This window comes from Strix uralensis, chromosome 4 (genome assembly GCF_047716275.1).
Source record: "Strix uralensis isolate ZFMK-TIS-50842 chromosome 4, bStrUra1, whole genome shotgun sequence".
Lineage (NCBI taxonomy): Eukaryota > Metazoa > Chordata > Aves > Strigiformes > Strigidae > Strix > Strix uralensis.
In genome coordinates this window covers 84316933-84336813 of record NC_133975.1, presented here as the reverse complement: position 1 = coordinate 84336813, position 19881 = coordinate 84316933, and the positions used below count along the sequence as shown (strand labels likewise).

The 19881-nt window shown below is 38.9% G+C and overlaps 1 protein-coding gene across 11 annotated transcripts in view; it reads left to right on the top strand.

Moving 5' to 3' along the window:
* Positions 1 to 19881, top strand: part of PTPN13 (protein tyrosine phosphatase non-receptor type 13) — a 131569-nt gene that overhangs the window by 82315 nt on the left and 29373 nt on the right. For all 11 annotated transcript variants that reach the window (XR_012628834.1, XM_074867531.1, XM_074867535.1 and 8 more), the window contains 12 exons: positions 3819 to 4038; positions 5548 to 5622; positions 5733 to 5907; positions 6936 to 7089; positions 7224 to 7362; positions 8210 to 8362; positions 9601 to 9783; positions 10980 to 11142; positions 15259 to 15682; positions 15838 to 15935; positions 17774 to 17830; positions 19140 to 19232. Coding sequence is in view for 10 of the 11 variants with exons in the window: in XM_074867531.1 (XP_074723632.1) it covers positions 3819 to 4038; positions 5548 to 5622; positions 5733 to 5907; positions 6936 to 7089; positions 7224 to 7362; positions 8210 to 8362; positions 9601 to 9783; positions 10980 to 11142; positions 15259 to 15682; positions 15838 to 15935; positions 17774 to 17830; positions 19140 to 19232 (1934 nt within the window). In the remaining variant the exon portion in view is untranslated. The remainder of the gene's footprint in view (positions 1 to 3818; positions 4039 to 5547; positions 5623 to 5732; positions 5908 to 6935; positions 7090 to 7223; positions 7363 to 8209; positions 8363 to 9600; positions 9784 to 10979; positions 11143 to 15258; positions 15683 to 15837; positions 15936 to 17773; positions 17831 to 19139; positions 19233 to 19881) is intronic.

Below are 19881 nucleotides of genomic sequence, written 5' to 3'. Positions count from 1 at the left end.
AGGAATACCATCAAAGATGGTAGCTGGTTAAGCAGGGAGGTTTCTGAGAAAGTAACTTAATCCAGAATTTTGCATGTTGCTGCTTTAAAATGTCCTGGGTTACAGAAGACCATGGCTTTTATAACTTCAGAAACATAAGCTATCAAAGTAAAACTCTTAGTTACAAGTAGTTTGAAGGAGCAGATTCTCAGAGTTTACTTTTTTTGGCCAATCGTTTGATTTCAGGGTTTGGAGAAGTATATGCAATTTAATCCATTACTTGAATTCCATCAGCACTTGGGAGCATGGTTCAGTGTTTTTCTCTGTGTTCAGAGGTACCATCTGTACTTCAATACATACTGCTCTTGACATGTTCTTAGAGACAGTCAGCTTAATTATCCACAGAATTATCCTTGTAAAACTGAGTTGTAAATCAAATAGGGGGATTTGGATTTGAGGGAGTCTACTGCCAGTATTTGGGAAAGAAAAAAAAAAAAAAAAAACACAAACCACACAACCAACAGTGAAGCTGTTCAGAGTTATCAGCCAGCACGACTTGTGCTTTTTGGGTGGGCTGGCCTGCTCTTAAACTAGCAGAAGCCATAGGTTTTTCAGTAGTACATTCGGAGTACACTCAAACCCTTCTTATAGTCTGTGACTGTTATCCTTTAAACTTCTTGGAATGCTTTCCTCATGGCAATGAATACTTGTGTCTGTGTTTCCTCTTTGCTTCTTGTATTCCTTATTTTTGTCCCTTTTTTTTCCTTTACCTTTTTTTTTCTTTTTTTTTTTTTCTTTTTCTTCCTTTACTGTTTCTTCCTTTTTCTCTCTAGGAGCAGCAGCTGACATGGATCTCTTCCTTCTGTTGCCTTTTTCTTCCACTAGATTTCATTTCCATATCCTTCCTACCTTACCAAAAGGCGTCCGTCTTTCTCAGTCTATTCCTGACCTTTCCACTGCCCTAATCATTAGAGAATGCCTACCTGCTTCCCTTCTTCCAGCTTCCTTCTCTGATCCAATACCTGCTAATTTCTTGGTAAGTACATTAGGTGAGGAGTTAATTCTTTTCCTCTTTTATGGGAGTCAGTCTTCCAGGTGACAGCTCACCTACCATCTTCAGGTTAATAACTAACTGTGAGATTCTGGTCTGCAGTCAGACATTGATGAAAATACAGAGTAGCAGCCATGTACTTGTCTGATGAAGTACCATAGGAAACATACTTTTATGATGTTATCTGTTAGGAATGTAATTCGGAATTTTTTTTGGTTGGAGTAACAATGTTTCTATATTCTGAACTTCCCGGAAGAGCTCTGCCTGTATCTGTCAACAGTATCTCCTTTTCTGTCCAGTGAGAAATGCATTCCTTGTCTTAGAACTGAAGAGTAAATCATGCTGATACCCTCCATAGAAAATTGACAGTCTGTCCAAGCCCGAGTTAGTTTTACTTATCCAGGATGCTGAAGCGTGCTGATTTCTGGTTGGTGATAGTGCTTATATACTAAGTTATGAAAATTTTTAAACCATTAGATTTTTGAGCTGCTTCTCCAGACACCCCACACCCACTCCAATTTTCAGAGAAATTAATACATATCAATGAAGATAATAAACCAACATAATTACAATACTTCACATGGTAACTTAGTGCTTCTATTGCACACAACTGTACGTTATTAAAAAGGCAAAATTTTCTTCTGCAGTAGGGGTTTTCACATTAGCAAGTGTTTTCAGATACAGCTAGTTGCAACATGTCTATCTTTTTCATATCATTGTTGATAATTCATAGATATTTATGTACAGAAAGTGTTTGGGTTTGTTTTATTTCAGAGCCCATCCTTAGACCTTGATCTGAAGGGCGCTCGTGGGTGTATTTAACTTAGTTCATTGTGAATATTCCCACGTATGTCAATCTTAATAAGCTTCCTCCTGGTGAAAACCTAAGCATGTGCACAAGTCTTTGCAGGTCTGAGGCCTTTTCTCATTACTTTATCCTTTTAGGTGCACATTATTATTAAGTCAGTTGCAGAAAGGAACGGAGGAGGGAGAAGGGAAGCGATACTATGAAAGCCCTGCACAATGGAAAGGATAATGGGCTTACATTAATACATTTTTCTGTAAATACTCTGTATCTTCCCTGAAATGCCGTTTGAGGAACTTCAGCGTTGTTTTACTCAGTTTGTGGCACATAAGTGACGTTTTATTGTTTGGACTCTCATGATAACATTACTCTTCTTATTTTAACGCTGTTTTTGTATGCTAACCATTGAAACTTTAGTATTAAAAAAAATAAGAGAATGTGCTGCACTGTTCACGCTATTGGCATTCATTAGAAACTCACTGTAAAAATATGAAAAAAACTTGAAATCACGTCCACCAATTAGCATAGACTACTGTCTGGAAAGGTGCATTTTCTTTTAGTTTGTTAACTGATTTGTCATTCACCAAACATATCTTTAGGCTCTTTTAAAAAACAGGTAAATAAATTTAATGTCGAGTCTGTAGATCACCTTTTGCTACAATGGGCTGTACGTCAGCGTCAGTGCAGGACTTACTCTGCATTTATCTGTATTCCTGAACTTCAGTGCAGTGATACACAGGCTTCAAAACACTTTCTTTGCTCTTTCATGTTTTTCATAACTCTAGTGTACCATCTAAAACTGACACTTAGCTTAGAATTGCTAAAAGTGTTTTTTTGGTGGATGCAAGTCTTGTTGGTTTTCCCTGTCTGTTTGTGTTTAAAAAATGCCTCTGTATAGTTACGTTAACATAGGGACAGCACTGTTTTTTCTGTTTTAGGACTTCTAAAGAAGCCTTGAATGGTTTATCTTTAGTTTGGGGTTTAAAGGTGTTTTTCTGTAAGCATGGGACAGAGGGAGGGGAGTGGAAGTTGGTTTTATTTTTCTTGGATTTATCCTTTCTTTGCACTTCCTAACCTCCTGATTTTCAAATAAAAAAATCGCTTTTGTTCATCCAGAATGGGACATGGATTTCTTTCCTTCCACAGAGAATAAAGTTGGTAGGACACTTGGGAACCATACCTGCTGAGAAAAGAACTGGAGGATAGGTTGCTGTGTTTTTCAGAAATACTGATGGGTTTTTTTGTTTGTGTTTCTTTTTTTTTTTTTCCCTTCATATTATTGATTTTAGATGCTAATTTCTTTTTTTGTGGTGGCTGTGTATCAACCAAGCCATTCTTAGGAATTTAAAAGAAAAGGGATTTTTTTTTTCAGTGAAATAAGATTATGGAAACGTTAGTATAATTTAGTATATAGGATGTTGATATGTATAAAATATTTATGTAAATATTTCAAGCTATTCTACTCAAGAAGAATCAGGGAATAAATAACAGTGCTGTGCAAAGAGTTCATAAAGAATTGCTGCAGAGAAAGTGATTGGAGCAATATTTATATAAAGTACACTTATTTTAGTTTTTTCTTTAACAGTATGTTTTTGAGCATGCCTTGTTCACAGTCCCTGCTTGAACAGAGAAATTAAGATATTTTCAAAGCATTAATATTTTTCTTCCTCCTGTGTGTTCACTGGTTTTGTACTGATTCACTAGGTTTGTAGTGCCAAGTATTTTTTAGTCTGCAGCTGGGCCTTTATTTTCACATGAATAAACGACAGGTAGCTGCAGAAGCTTGGCACGTTTGCTCATTTTCTATATTGATGGATTGCTGTAGAGTGCTAACCTCCTGGCTGCTGAATAATTGTTGTGTTTAATGTAGCATTTGATAACCAGTTTTTGTGTTGTGGGTTTCTGCTTAGGTAAGTGCTTAAAGCAGCAGAATGTCTTAGGCATACCTACCTATGTCGTTCGTCCCTTCTGACTATACTGTAGGCAACATGAAGCACCATTTGAAAGCAATCTGATAAGTCAAGAAGTGATGCTGAAGCGTCAGGAAGAAGAAATGATGCAACTGCAAGCTAGAATGGCGCTCAGGCAGTCCCGACCTAATCTCTACCCAGGAGATGCAATTAGGTCCTCAATGCTCGACATCACCAGAGATCCATTGAGAGAAATAGCCCTGGAAACAGCCATGACACAAAGAAAACTGAGGGTAATGCCCTGATCTCAGGTGAACTCTTATTTTCATTGAAACAGAGCAGTGTCTTCACTGAAACTCTAATATGTGGGAATCATAAGCTGGGTCCTGTAATAAACAGTCATCAAGAGATTAAATACTGGGTATGTGGTGTTGCCCTGATAGGAAAGACCTAATTCTCTCAGGGCAAACTCCTGAGGTTTTGCGGCATTAATGGCTACATAGCCTAAAGCAGTGTCAAGAGATTCTCAAACAGACAGCAAGCCTTGACTAAAGATTGCATTGATTAAACAATATAGTGTCCTAATAATGATAAGGTGTGGTTTTCTCCTATATTCTGGGGTGTTTTCAACCACTTTGATTTGCATTTATTTCTCTTACTGGAATATTGCAATTATTTCTCTTAGTGGAATGTGGATGTGTCCTACCAGCATCAAAGTTTATTAAATGAACAAGTCTGGAAGGTAAAGAAAGGTAGAGAGGATTCATTTGGCCCTTGGATTCACCCAGAATCACCATGCAGACTCCCCTTTCCTTTCCCAGCTGTCTTGGTATGTGGATGAAATATAATATTACAGAGAAAGAGGAAGACAGATGTATAGGTTAATAGAGTGGCTGATACTTAGAAGAGATGATGGCTTGATGCCCTCTGCCACTGCTTTCAGTGAATTGGATTGGTTTATAATTTTTTTAAGGATGGGAAAACTTGAACCAAGACTTAAGTGAATTTGTTGCCTAATCCAGGGTAATAGTTCATGTATCTGTCTCCAGTCCATAGCACTCTGACCAGTTAGTTCATGCAGACTTTAACCAACCAGATTGGTTCCCCACCCTGGCCCTTGAGGTTTATCTGCAGCTGCTTTACATGTAGTACACACTTGTTCAGAGCTGTATCAGGCAGAGTTAGCAGGTAATAGCCAATTAAGGTTTTCCCTCAAAAAGTTAATCTTGGGCCACTCTGTTAATGTGGTATTGAAGTGGGTATTGCGCAGAGGACTTCCTTTAACAGTTTGGACAGATGACCTCTTATAATTTACAGGGTGAATTAGTGGGACATTTATTTGTCTACAGGCAGACGGAAGTTGGCCAGGATCTCTTCTTCAACCCAGCAGATATAATTAGGCTGAAACATTTCAGTCTTCAGGAAATGAGACTTGTGTGCCATGGGCAGAGATTTGTCAAGGCAGAATTGCCACCAATGCAGAAAACCATAGTAGTGTCAGGCAGTTGCTCACTAAGATAAGCCCAGACGGTCCCAATGTGCAACCCACGCCCTGGGTTTTTTACCCTGAAAAGGAAGGAAAATATGCAGAGTAATAATGTCACCATCACTGTAGCTTGCCAGTGGTATCTGGCACACATCGTGGCAAAATCAGGTTCTTTAGACTTACCAGCTCATGGAAGGAATTTGGTATATTTTTTTAGTTTCGGCCCTTGGTTCCTTTTTGGCATTTTCAGGGCAGGAGTTAACTGTGCCTCGGTCATTCCAGCAACACTGTTCATTCATACTGTTATGATTTTCAGAATTTCTTTGGCCCTGAGTTTGTGAAAATGACGATTGAGCCTTTCGTCTCCTTGGATCTACCAAAGTCTATCTTGGTAAGAAAGGGGCTATTCAGCTGTCAGTGGCAGGGGAAGTATGTTAAATGAACAAATGCACTTTCATCACAAAGTGTAAATGTTGGGATATTGTATTTCTCAAAACGCAGACTAAGAAAGGGAAGAATGATGACACCAGGCGGAAAGTAAATGTGATGCTTCTAAGTGGACAGAAGCTGGAGCTGACCTGTGATACCAAAACGATATGTAAAGATGTCTTTGATATGGTTGTTGCCCATATTGGCTTGGTGGAGCATCACTTGTTTGGATTGGCTACTTTAAGAGGTAAGAGTAATGATTTCCTGCAGTTGACAGGTACAGAATAAGAATTATTAGCTATGTGGTGTTGAGAAGAGATAAGGAGAGACTGCCTGGCATCTGCAAGGCATTCACTTTGAGTTATGTTCTCTTCTATTGAGGAAAAATACATTCCTCAATGAAGACCAACTTTGCACAATAAAATTCTACATTTGCCTGAGTAATGGCTGCTTGTCTTGGGCAGCCTTTTCCCTTTGGTTGCTGAGTTTTCTTCCCTGCTGTTTGTTGCCTTCACTCTGACTAGTACCCGTCAAAGGACATGAAAAGGCTTTGAGTTCTGTTAATATGCCCTAGGCAATGTTGCAGCCTCTTGTGGAGGCAGAGCCACTGGGATGCATAGGAGAGCCCCTTTATAGAGGGAGTTGCCTTAAGAAAAAAACACTTGCTCCCGAGCTGTTAATTTTTCACTATTAGAACAGACCAGAAGTTGGATTTTTTTTTTTTCCCCACTGTGGCAGAACTAATGTGTTCAGACCTAAGTTCCCTGTCAGCACACCGCACAGGCTGTTGCAGAACTGTAGCGCTCAGAATACTGGCGTGAGATAGAAGCCCTTAGCAGCCCAAGAGCTTACTTTATCCATGGCAGGCTCCCAGTGCTCTTGGCAGTTTAGAAAGCCTTGAAAATATTTTGCAAAAATGTGAATGGGACAGAAGTAGTAAGGGAAGGAAGGAGTTACAGATTTTGGATTTCCTATGGGATAAGAAATTTGAAATTTTAAAGAAACCCTAGCTTCTATTATGTAGCTGTCATGGAAGGTAATTTTTTCCATTTTTTTTTTTTTTTTTTCCCACTGGTGTCTTCAGGATAACTATAAAATTATTTCTTGTGCCCTTATTCAGTGTTCCCTTTCATAGCTATTGTGCTTATTGTTAGTCAACAGAAAACCTTACTGTTCAAATCCAAATTTCAGAATTGTCTTGATCCTCCAACTGGAGAAAATACTTGGTTTTAATGGTTTTTACCCATGTGATTTCCTTTTTAACATTCATGGCAGACAATGAATTTTTCTTCGTTGATCCTGACATAAAGCTAAGTAAAGTAGCTCCAGAAGGATGGAAAGAAGAACCGAAGAAAAAGAACAAGCCCCCTGTCAACTTCACTCTGTTTTTTCGCATCAAGTTTTTTGTGGATGATGTCAGTCTTATACAGTGAGTGTATGAAAAATTTTTTTTAAACCCTTAAGCCCTAAATTTATGGACAGAAATTGGATCTTTTATAACAGGAAGAGTACTGAAGATGGTGTGGGGTTTTTTGTGGTTTTCGTTTTGTTTTCCTGTTCTAGGCATACACTGACCTGTCACCAGTATTACCTGCAGTTGCGGAAGGACATGCTGGAAGACAGGATGCACTGTGATGATGAGACAGCCTTATTATTAGCATCCCTAGCTCTCCAAGCTGAGTATGGAGATTATCAGGCCGAGGTACATCATCTGTTTCACCTTTGAGAAACTGTGTTCTTGCTGCTTAATTAAAGAACCAGAGAAGGGCAACGAAGCTGGTGAAGGGTCTGGAGCACATGTCGTACGAGGAGTGGCTGAGGGAACTGGGGTTGTTTAGTTTGGAGAAGAGGAGACTGAGGGGAGACCTCATCGCCCTCTACAGCTACCTGAAAGGAGGTTGCAGAGAGGGGGGGATGAGTCTCTTTAACCAAGTAATGAGCAATAGGACAAGAGGGAATGGCCTCAAGTTGCGCCAGGGAAGGTTTAGACTAGATATTAGGAAGTATTTCTTTCCAGAAGGGGTTGTTGGGTGTTGGAATGGGCTACCCAGGGAGGTGGTGGAGTCCCCATCCCTGGAGGTGTTTAAGAGTAGGGTCAACATAGCGCTGAGGGATACGGTGTAGTTAGAAACTGTCAGTGCTAGGTTAACAGTTGGACTAGATGATCTTCAAGGTCCTTTCCAACCTAGATGATTCTGTGATTCTGTGAATGAACTGTGAGCTGCCACACATGCTTCACAGCTCTGCCCTGGACTGGAAGCTCAGCTGATATGCTTATGGCAATTTTTGCTGTGGGCAAGTTTTCTTTTAGTCTAACACAGGGCTGTTGCAGAATCTAGTTCAAGATCCTCTCTCTTCAGTGGAAGTAGAGTCAGGCTTGAATAGGAAGAAACCATATGTGAAATTAAGCTCTGGGTGAGGGGTAGGATTCAGAATTCCTCCTCTTAATCAGTTGTAATGTGTGATTCTCTGTAAAATTAATGTTTATGTTTCATTCACGCTCGGAGTAGCATGTGGAGATGCCATCACAAAAATGTTTTATGTTGTAGGTCCATGGCATGTCATATTTCAGACTAGAACACTATGTCCCAGCTAGAGTGATGGAGAGACTAGATCTGTCCTACATCAAGGAGGAGCTGCCAAAATTGCATAGCACTTACGCAGGTGCATCTGAAAAAGAGACAGAGTTAGAATTTTTGAAGGTAAGTGGGCAGCAGTTTTCTTCCTTAATCTGTGACTTAACAAATTCCTCGGCTCGGATTCTGAATAATACTGAAAGAAAGAAAGCTGAAAAGATCTTTTCAAAAGACACATCATTACAAGGGAAAAGAAATCATAATAGATGGAAGGAAGTCCTTTCACTTTTTTTTCCGGTCAGTAGTCTTCCTGCTTTAACTAGTTAAAAGCAACTACTGATCCTTGTGTTCACTCTAAAGAAAGCTATGATTATGAGGCAGCAGACCCTCCATTCCCTACATCCTTTGTTCTTTCTGTTGAGAAAAAAAAAAATACCTAAATTATTAAAAGTTTTGTTATAGCTAATACTGTTTATGGTCCTTGGTATGAAGCAAGCCAGAAGCATTACCAAACAGACTTCCTTCTGCAGGTACTATGTAAGGTGATAGGAAAACTATAATCACCGATATATTTGGTTTATTCAAAAAGGATCCACTGAGAAATGTAATTATGGGTTTTGCTGCTGTTACTCATGAGATAATGATCAGGTCCTGCCTTGATACAATGGATGCAAATGAGTTCAGGAGGTGGTGGTTTGCTGCTGAGAGTCTGGATAACCATCACACTGTAATTCCACCGTCACACTGTGGTTCCACAGTCTGTTTGGGAAGGTGATGGACGAGGCACTCAGCTGACTTTGCCCCTTCTAAGGCTCCTTTGGCAGAAGTGTTCTTGTAACTTAACCACGGAGAACAAGAGTAGGGGACTTGATCCTAGCTAAACCTAGTCTGACTGCAGTCGGGGTGGGGAGAGCAGTTAGATTCCCTCGTTTAATTCTTTACATCAAGAGACAGCAGGAGTGAATGACTCGGAGGGCAAAGCGAGTGAAACGGCATCTTTTGGCAGTGTTGATGCCTTAATGTGATCACAGAATTGCAGTGTTTAAGAAATGTTTCAATGTGTCAATAACAGGTTGTTTGATTTTAATAAAAGCTAGGTTCATTTGCTGTAGTGTTTGGCAGGTCAAGAGATACTACCAAGACTTAAAACCCTCTAGAGCAGCTGATGTGTCTCAGTTGTAACGTCTGTAAACTGTAAGTGGAATCACCAGGCAGAGAGAAATCTTTTTTCCTAAAATTCATATATATATGTACACACATATATTAAAATATTTATACAGAAGTATGTTTGTATAGAGGTATAAAAAACTTGTAATAGCCTTAACTTCATATTCTCAGAAGTTTCATTACCTTGATCTATACAGTTGTGTCAGAGGCTCACAGAATATGGGGTTCATCTTCATCATGTGTTGCCTGAGAAGAAATCCCAAACAGGTATCCTTCTGGGGGTGTGCTCCAAAGGAGTTGTTATTTTTGAAGTTCACAATGGTGCCCGCACACCTGTACTACGCTTCCCATGGAGAGAAACAAAGAAAATATCCTTTAGTGTAAGTCAGTCTCTTCTCCTCTATGTGTGTGTACATGTCTATATTTGTATCTCCCAATCCTGGATTTGTGTGTGTGTAATTTTTGCAAATTAATTTGCTGTTTTACAGTGTAATCTGACTATACTTTGTGTGATTGAGCTGTGTTGTATTATGGGATTGAAATAGGAGTTTTGGCGTTTTAAATATTTTTTTTCTTTTTATTAGCTTGCATTATATGCTTCTGAGGTTCCAGCCTCAGAAGAGAGTTTAGCACCTGTGTTTTGGCAAACCTGTATTTGTGAAACGTGGCTTCCCTGCCTTCTAAAGAAAGAGCTATTATGAAGATAGATCTAGGGCTGCTCTTAACATGGGGAGAAGCTCTGGCCATTTACTGCATTTCAGGGCAATCTGCCCATGCTGCTGTATGGGACACGGATAGTGAAGGAGCACCAGAGTGAGAATCCTGCATTAGAGGACTGGATACTGGTAAATGCCAGTACTCAGTGTAACTAGGAGATTGCACCTATGTTGCTTTCAAGTTTTTATGTTTCCAAGAGTAGTTAAATGATGATGGATGACAGGGGCTGACACTTGATCTGGGCAACACCAGCCAACTTTAGTGGGTACACCATAATCTGGTGGTCATCTCAGTTTTTAACAATGTGTTGAGCTTCAGATGCTTGCCTTTTATACAGCTATTGAAAAACTTCTAACTCTATCTGATACCTTATTGAAAAGCTACAGCCTGTTTCATCCATGATATGATTTTAAGTAGAATTGGTAAATTGAGGTTTAAAAATTACTAAAAAGATAAAGCAAAGACCTGGAATGTTAACTGATAAGATTTTATAATTAGAGCGGGGATCTCGTTCTCTTTCTGAGTGGCAGCACCCCTTTTGCCTCCCTCAGAGGCTTTGGAAAACTCCATCCTGCAAAATGTAATAGTACTGGTTGTTGTCATTAGTCAGCACTGACAGTAACAGAGATGGATGAAATAACAGTAAAGTACCATCTCAGCTAGCCCAGAAGTAGCTTTAACGTGTCACTTCATAAATCTCAAATTACTTTGAACCCCTATTTTAACAGAAATCTCTCCCATCGGTGCATTTTTGCTTTAGGAAAGTTTGAATGCTGTAACTGTGCACAAGCAAACACAAAATTCTTTGTAGGCTAAAAGAAATCATTGTCTTCAACTTTTTTCTTTCTCCATCATGTAGAAGAAGAAAATAACTTTGCAGAACACGTCAGATGGTATCAAGTATGCATTTCAGACTGACAACAGTAAGACTTGCCAGTACCTTTTGCACCTCTGCTCTTCCCAGCATAAGTTCCAACTACAGATGAGAACCAGGCAGAGCAACCAAGACACTCAGGACATTGGTAAGGATTGTGATGCTATGTTAGTTTTTAATAGCAATCTATATGTAGCTGAACTTGAAAAGCTGGTGGTGAAAAGCTGAACTTGAGCTTCAGTAATTCTGCTGAGTGCTGTATACGTGTAGCTCTACATTTGGAGGGTTTATGCTATATCTACTAGCTAAGTTTGTTTCGGATTTGTTTAAGGGAAAAAAAAATTAAGTTGGTAGATCACACAGAGCTGGCACACAGTAGCTCCCCTTATTTTAGGAATCTAAAAATAGATCATTAATAGTAATTTCCCCTTTGATTAATTGCTTTTGGCTTTTTTCAGAAAGAACTTAAAAGTATTTCAATAATAGGACTTTTACCTTTTGCTTAATGCAAATTGAATTGGTTTTAATGTGGAACTACAGATAAAAGGGTGTCATCATGCGAGGGCAAATACAATAGCGAGCATTTCGTGATGCTGCATCTGTAAGCTGTGGGTGTAGCTGTCCTTGTTCCACTTAACCTTTAGTGGACCTAGTAAGGAGCAACACTGATGATAGTCAGTTTTCTTCAGAATTGTCATCTAATTTGTGCGTGTAACAGAAAATACAAAGGTGTTCTTTTTAGATAGAAAATATTAATTGGAGAATGCAATCATTGAAAAAACCCTCTGTACTAATTTCTTCACTATTTGGAGCAGAGCTTACTTGGCTGGCTGGCCTTCAGTGCAGCCTGGAAGCACTGTTTTGGTCAGTCTGCTCATTCTTTGTTCCCTGTTTTTATCTGTCTGCATTCCAGTTGCTGTTAATCCAGACTTCCACCAGTGTAGCTGGGATGGAGTTTGACCCCATTGCTGTGGAGATTGTGATCTCTAATTTAAAAAAAAAAGAAAGGGGTGGAGTGAGGGAGGCATGTGGCAGCTATGCAGCCTTTTCTCTATTCTGTTGGGTGCAAAGAAATAGGACCAAGTGCCTTTGTACCATTCGCTAACTTAATGCTTGCTTATCCTGGATTGCAAAGAAGAGTGGTGCATGAAAGGCTTTCTTGGCTAGGCAAACTTGGTTGCTCTTACACATGCAGTATGTGTTGTGCTGTGGGAGTCTGGAAAATAATAGTTTGCTTCTGTGCCCTGCAGATCGTGTGGAATTCAGAGGTTTCAAATTTCATCAGTCATTTGTAATCAGAAGCAAATAAAGCAGTATTATGGTTAATTCCATTACACTTGGTTATTAGAAATAAAAACAATTCAAAGTTTGCTTTTGTCATAACTTTACTGGTCTAAATTGATTAGCCGTATTTCTCTTTCCTGGGCGTGTGTGTATATATATGCACACACACACACACATATATATATGCATATAGCAATACAGTTACTAGAATAATATTTTTAAAAAGAGAAATTCTTGTAATACAGGTAAGAGAAAACAACGATGAAGCAGCTAGTCAAAACAGCATATTAACTATAAGTACTGCTTTTCTTTTTTTGTTAGAGCAGTGAAATCCCAGGCAGTAGTTAGGAAGCATTATTCTTGGTCTACAGAAGCATCAATTACTTTTTTTTTTTTTTTTTTTTCAGAGCCCTTAAAATGTCAGTAAAAAATGGTGGTTGGAAGCACTTGGCAAAACAGTAAAGAAAAGGGCAGGTGACAATATTATTAACTCAAGGCTGATCACTGCAGGAAGTGTACGTTTTGAAAGTTCCTTACTTAAGGACTGATTCTGGGTTAACAGCACAGTGAACACAAGCATGTGCCTGTAACGCTTGCAGTGTTTGTGGGGTGGAGTAGCAGACTTCAGAAGATTAACATGCTTTGGAAGATTCTTTAGAAATGCAGTATTACAGTGTCTTGCAAGACTCACCTTGATTTCAGCCAGTGAATGAAGAAAATATTTTGAGACAAGGGAGAAGGCCTGCCATGCATAGGTGACAGTGAATAGATTTTCATGGAACATAACAACAGAGGGTGGAAATATAAGGGAGAGCACTTTATAGCCCCTGTGATGTACCATGACATGTTTTTCACTTGCACAATGGCTTCACTGACCTGGGAAAAAACATTTTAACACATGTAAATCTAATAGAAAGAATTAGGCTTGGAAAATAAAAGGAAAATTACTCTTGAATAACATTCTTTCTGCATGAATAGAAAGAGATGAGTCACAAAGTTTTTTAAAAAAAAATTAAAATGCTAGCAATTTTATGGTACATAAGAAAGGAGATAAACTATAACATGAGGAATGATGGTTTCTTTTTTGCACAACATCTGTGGCCATGCAGTGCACAGAACCAAGCACTGAGTTTTAAGACGGATGTTTGAATTCCTGAAAGGACATATAGAAAACTGCAAAGATGAAGTGAGGGTTAAGTCAGCCTTACTAAAGATGAGTTTTGAGCACAGGAGAATTTTCAGTCAAGGGGTTGGCAGAAGGTGTGAAAGGCTTAATGTCTATGGGGATAATGATGTGAAAGTATTAATGTGAAATCCATAGGGAAGTCCTGTTTGGTGTTTGCAGAGGGTAAGTATGATGTCAAGAGAAGAGATCTGAGAATATTGTATTAAGGTATTCTTCCCCAGGATGGGAACACAACAAGAGCAAGTGTCATTGCTATCTCTGTCAGAGTTGGGAAACTGATATTTTTGGATCTCTGGTCTAATCAAGCAAAACCATTCTTATGTAGCTCATCTAGTCTGTCTGGTGGCTATGGCCAGAGGAGGCATTTGGTGTGGGTAAGGAAGTGATGGCTGTATACTAATTCACCTTTAAAAAGGACAAAAAACCACCTTCCACAACTAAATCTTCTCAATCTGTATGCCTATCTATTATAGAGAAAGCATGAGTTACTGTTGCAGTTAATTCCTGCCCTAGGAATTGGAGGGAGGAATGTGTTTTGGAATGGCAGTGCTGAGGTTGCATTTGCCAAATACACTCTTTAAAGGTGACCACTTTGGCGTTTAGTAAAGCTAATGGATGATATCTACCAAATAGTATCATTTTCCTTCTGAGTTACAGTGCAGCTTTCCTAAAGCAGTTTATTTCTTAGCTGTATGTTGAGTTTAAAAAAAAACGCTAGTTAACACTAAATCAGAAAGATATACACAGTTGAGGACTGCTTTTCTACAGACTTCCCTGTGAACTGACTCCAAGACATCGGTGAAGTTTATGAAGGGTTCAGAGGGCCTGATTTCCTTTAAAGGCTCTAACCAGCAAGCATGTTGCCACAGCTTATCAAGTTTCTGTGCAAGAGCCAAACCAAAGGAACTTAACTACTAGCCTTAGGAGGCAGTTAGGCTAATAGAAATGAGCCCTGCTCATCTTTGCTCTGAATTAAGAGCGGGTTAGGCTAAGTTGTATTATCTTGCTTTTAGCTTTCAGCTAAGAACATCCACCCAGACAGTTCCCACGACTCAGCTGACAGTAATTTGATTACAATCCAAAACCTGTTTCTCTCTGCTGCTTAAGGGAATCCTGGTTCATGAGTCCAAAAAGTCTCGCAAATCCCAGTCAACACTTTCTCTTCTGTGCTAAGACATTTAGGGTGTTTCTGGCAGGGGAAGTCCCCAGGTGAACCTGAGTGAACTGATGTTCTTTAACCTTGTGGAGATGCTGCCAAGCCATCCACAGCTTTGCAGCTGTACCATAAGCCTGTAAGGGACTCGTGCGAGGAAAACTAAACACTGGATGGATGGAAGTTTGGTAGGATCTGATAGTGTAGAGGTGGGGGAACCCTATTTGTTCAAATTCTGGAAAAGATTTGTATGAGTAGGTTAAAGGAAGTCTTCCAGGTCACTTGGCTTGAGCATATTATTTGCTTTGCAGAAAGAGATCATGTGCCTGTGTATAACGCACAGCAGTTTTAACAGGGAATATGAGTCTTCATACTAATAAGAGGATAAATATTCTGCTATTCTGTGTTTTTCAGCTTCAGTGTAGTAGATGGCCAGGTTAGTGTAATGTTACGAACTCTACACTTCCTGAGGTGACTGTATGTACTTGATGATGGTATATACTTTTGAGCATCTAGAGAAAATATGCTTTGTGTGAGCTGGTTGTTTAAAATGCATGCTTTACACAAGGAAGTCACATTAGCTGTGCCGTATAACTGAAAATTGTCTGGTTTTTGTTTTTTTTAAAAAAAAAAATCCACAGAAAGGGCTTCATTTAGGAGCTTAAACCTTCATGCAGACTCTGTCAAAGGTTTCAACATGGGACGAGCAATCAGTACTGGGAGCCTGGCCAGCAGCACTCTGAACCGACTTGCCGTTCGACCTCTGTCTGTTCAAGCAGAGATTCTGAAGAGGCTGTCCTGCTCTGAGCTCTCACTCTTCCAGCCGCTTCCTGGCTCTTCAAAGGACAAGAACGAGAAGACTCCATGGGAGGAAAGACCCAGGGTTATGAGCAAGTCGTTTCATGATCTGAGTCAGAGCCACATCTCAGTTTACCCCCCAAGGAAAAATATTATTACTGCTTTGGACTCTTCCCCCCAAAAAATAGAAGACATAATGGGAAGAGTCTTTCAGCAAATGCCAAAATTTGATACTGGATCAGCAGCAGGAGCATTAAAACTGAGCAAGTAAGAGTCTCTCTGACTGCCCTGCAATATCTTTGTGTACAGTCAATGTACATTTTGCATCAGTTTTGATTTATTATTTTATTACATTGATCCTTCCCTCTCCCAACTTCTTCTTCCCTCTCTCTGGTTCCCCTTCTTTCCTTCTCCCCTTTAAGTTCAAAATCTCATGCAGGTTTAAGTAGAAGCCCTGAAAGAAAGAAAAACGAATCAGACTCATCATCCATTGAAGATACCGGTCAAGCCTATGTTGTAGGTCAGCATGCAAAAAATAATATTATTGTATTTAATAACTAACCTCTAAAATTACTTTGGTCATAATGCTTTGATATATTTAACAACTGATGATAATATTTCAATTTGAAAAAGGGAGCAGAGTATCACATGTTAAAGTAATCCAGGCCAGATGCCTGTTGTTCCTGAATAATTGTTGCAATGAACCAAAAAAAATCTGTTTTGGACAACACCAGTTTGTACACAGGTGTTCAGAATATTAGTACTTGACAGTAAAAGCTGTACCAGAAAATGTCTTCCGTTCTGTCACTTCAGAGTGCCATTTTATTGTATGGATCTTTTAATAATTTGCTAGTCTTCACATCTGTTTGTCAAGCTTCATCTCCTTTAGTGTTTTCTTGAAAAGGGTTGCAGGGAGTGACTTTTGGAATTGGACTCAGTTTGGCGTAAGCTGGCTATTGGCTAGTACCTCTGAGCAGTAACTGCACAGTTCTGCTTTTGTGTGGTCTCATTTGGATATAATAAATCAGGTACAATTTTTTTACTTGATGCATCGGGTGTTTCACAAAACCACTCTTGTAATGAGCTAAGCCAGACCTACTTACTCCATTTTCTTGGCAAGGATGGGATTGCACACAAATAGTCCTAGTAGGCAGTAAAAATACAGAGTTCAGAGCAGCTAAATAGACTTAAACTCGCACATACTTTTATTTTTAGTATCTATGTATCATCAGTTTCTGGTTATAGGAGGTTCCCTCTAATAATAATAGAAACTACAATGACTGAAACACTTGCAGCTTTAGCTTGCTTTTGTCGCTTTGCCTTTGCTTAATATTAAAATATTGATTAGTTACAGAACATCAGAAGAAGTGGACGAAGGTTAAGTTTATGGGGGGTAGGTATAAACAAACTCGCAAAAAAAACTGAACAAAAAAGAAAACCCAAAAGAGAGCGTGACATACAAACACTTACTGCATCTGCCCCCCTGCACTTGAAACCAGAACTGACTTGGGAACCATGTTTTTTCAGTACTGAGAGCATAAGCTACTGAAGAGTGAGTTTCTGTAGTGACAGGTTGCAGCCATTTATCTTTTGCTTTTAGCTTTACAATTAGTGCTATCATGTGCTTACCCATAATCTTCTGGGCAGCAATTCTGATAAGGATCTTACTTACACATCAGAATCATATTGGCTGTGCTGGGAGACAAACATTCTTTGCATGATGCAACTCATCATCTGAAACTTTAGGTCTAAAAAAGGCCAGGACTGCTTTCCTAAGAAGCTTGAATAATCTTACCTCTAATTCATAACTTAGTACGTATATTATTTTATCCTCTTTAAAGTATGGCCATATTTGCTTGGCGTTGATCATATCAAAGAGAATATGATCCTATATGCATGCCAATTTAAATAGAAATGCTTGGTTCAAATTGCTTGTTACTGCAGCAATTTATTTGCTTGTACAAAATCTTAAGACTCCTGTTGTGTTGGTTCACTAGGTTAGGCATGTTCATCCAATCCTGTTAGAAAATTTAGTCTTTCAATTAGTTTCTTAAAGATCCATTAGTTTTATCTGAAATTAACAGTGGTTCTAAAGGACAAACCTCTGTCCTTTCTTTAATTCTTCACCTTTGCGTGAGCTGCCATCTGTCTGAACCTTGAACTACAATCAAAGCACGTGAGTGATTTGGGTTTGCTAATCCAAAACTACTTTCATGTTTATTCATTTTTAAAATAAGTAATCTGGTATTGGGAATGATGTCACCTGTACTGTGTAAAGTCTGAAATACTTCTTGGTAGCTTTCGTATTAAAAAAAAAAAATTGATAACAATGTCTTGATATTTCCATTCATGTCACAGGTGTTAGTATGAATTCTCCAGGAAATCTTCCAACATCAGTGCTGCTAAAAGAGAGTGGTAAGCTGATAAATAATATGCCTATGGAACTAATCCAGTCAGTTTGTGAAGCTCTTATCAAGTACTTCACTGTTCCACCTGTCCTGTTTCTTTGCTATTCTTAAATCAAATACCTCTCCCAGTTAGTTGGCTAGGACCTTTTCCTACTAAATACAACTCCTAATATTTCTTTTGGATTGCTTCTTGGGGGAGATTTTGACATCTGTGTCTAATATTTTTCAAATATGAATAGTGTCTGTTTAGTTTGAGACTTGAAGGGTGCTGTTACCTAACATACCATGCTCTTCAAAGCCCCCTTCTGTTACTTGTGAGGTTATTGGTTATGTAGAGCCTAAGAAGACTGTGTTTTCTTTTTAGTTCTTTTACTCTTTTGGTTTGACTTGGTTTTGTGGGAGAAAAACTCCCTCTCCAGGTGGTGCAGTCTGTCACACTCTCTTGCACCACTCTTTTCCGCTCGTACCAGTGTGTAGAGCTCAGTAGGTTTCTGCCGTTGTGGAACTCCATGTTCCACTTAGGGCAAAACTATGCCAGGCACTCCAGACCAAATGAGTTGTATCTTCTCTAGGTAGCAAATTCATGAGTTCAGACTTACAGTATGTTGCATTTGCTGAAGTTTCAGGAGATTGGGGGTTTTCTTCCAAATCATGCTCCTTCTGTCTCTTAAGTGCCTGCATCTACTTCAGCCTGTTGGGAACCCTCAGAAGTCACATAAATCTATTGTGAAGGTGTTCGGATTTTGGAAGAGGCAGAATCAGCAGCCTGTGGAGTTGCAAATGAGGAAATAAATTTAAGCAAGCTAGGTTTTAGTAGATATTTCTAACGTTGGTCATTTTTTAGCAAAGGACCACCATTAAGAGAACTCACTGAGTAACCTTTTAGTAATTTCATATAATAAGCCTCAGTTTCACTTTTACCAATGTGCTTATGTCCTGCCTACCTGAGCAGAGCATGTAAACACAGATCTAAATACTTCACTGAACCGAGACTAATAAATTTGAAGATTCTAGGGCTCAATTGCATTGTGATTCCAAGAGACTATGCTAGGTGCTTTTCTTAGAAGGAATAAAAGATTTTAACTGCTGAATGTGGGAGTGAGTTATAATGGTGGTGGGTTGTTTTAGTGGATTTTTTTTTTTTTTTTTTTTTTTTTTATTTGGACATGACTTGGAAGACAAAAGTTGAACCCATTAGTTCAGAACAGCTTTTCAGGTTATCGGAGAAGTAATATTTCTTAATGGAATAGAACTTCAAGGCAGACCCAAAGGGAAGCATTCAGGTGGTGTCTGATCACAAAATGTTGGCTTTTCAGTTGACTCTCTGCAAACAACACAGAACAGAGTTACCTCACCAGAAAGAGAGATCACTTTGGTGAACTTGAAAAAGGATGAAAAATTTGGCTTAGGTAAGTGGCTTTAAAATAGTTGTTGTCTTGTGTGTTCCTAGAAGCCAAAAACAAAATGAATTTTTCTGGTCTGTATTTAAGTATTTATTGTAGGACTGAGGAAAGCAATGCAGACAAGTTGTATTTTGAAAGCATTTAAGATGCTGAAGTATATTATGAACTAGTCATAAAAGTTGGTCTTTAAAGTTTATCTCTGTTCAGGCACAAGATTTGTCTATGTGGACACCTCACAGCTGTGACAACTTAAAAGCTTTAAATTTAAAAAAGCACATTATAAAGCCATTATGATCTAATTGTGGAGTGATTTTCTTACTCTTATAATATCATCAGATGGAACACTAATTTGAAGTTTAAGGAGCCTGGAAGACAAGATATTTGCATTCCATTCCTCCTTCTACCACTGAATTTTTTCATAAAACCACATAATTTTTCCCTGTATGAGTAATGAATAATTTGGTGTCAGTATTGTGCTTTAGGGAGGCTCCCTAAAGTGTCCTTAGGGACATTGTTCTGTCTGTCATTCAGAATAGGACTGTTGCATAGATTTCAAGAGGGGGGAAAAAAGTGTTTACCCTGCACAGTAACTTAAGAGTTGACCAAAAAGGATAAATTTATATGAAATGCACAGTGTCTTCTGTTTCTTCCCCAT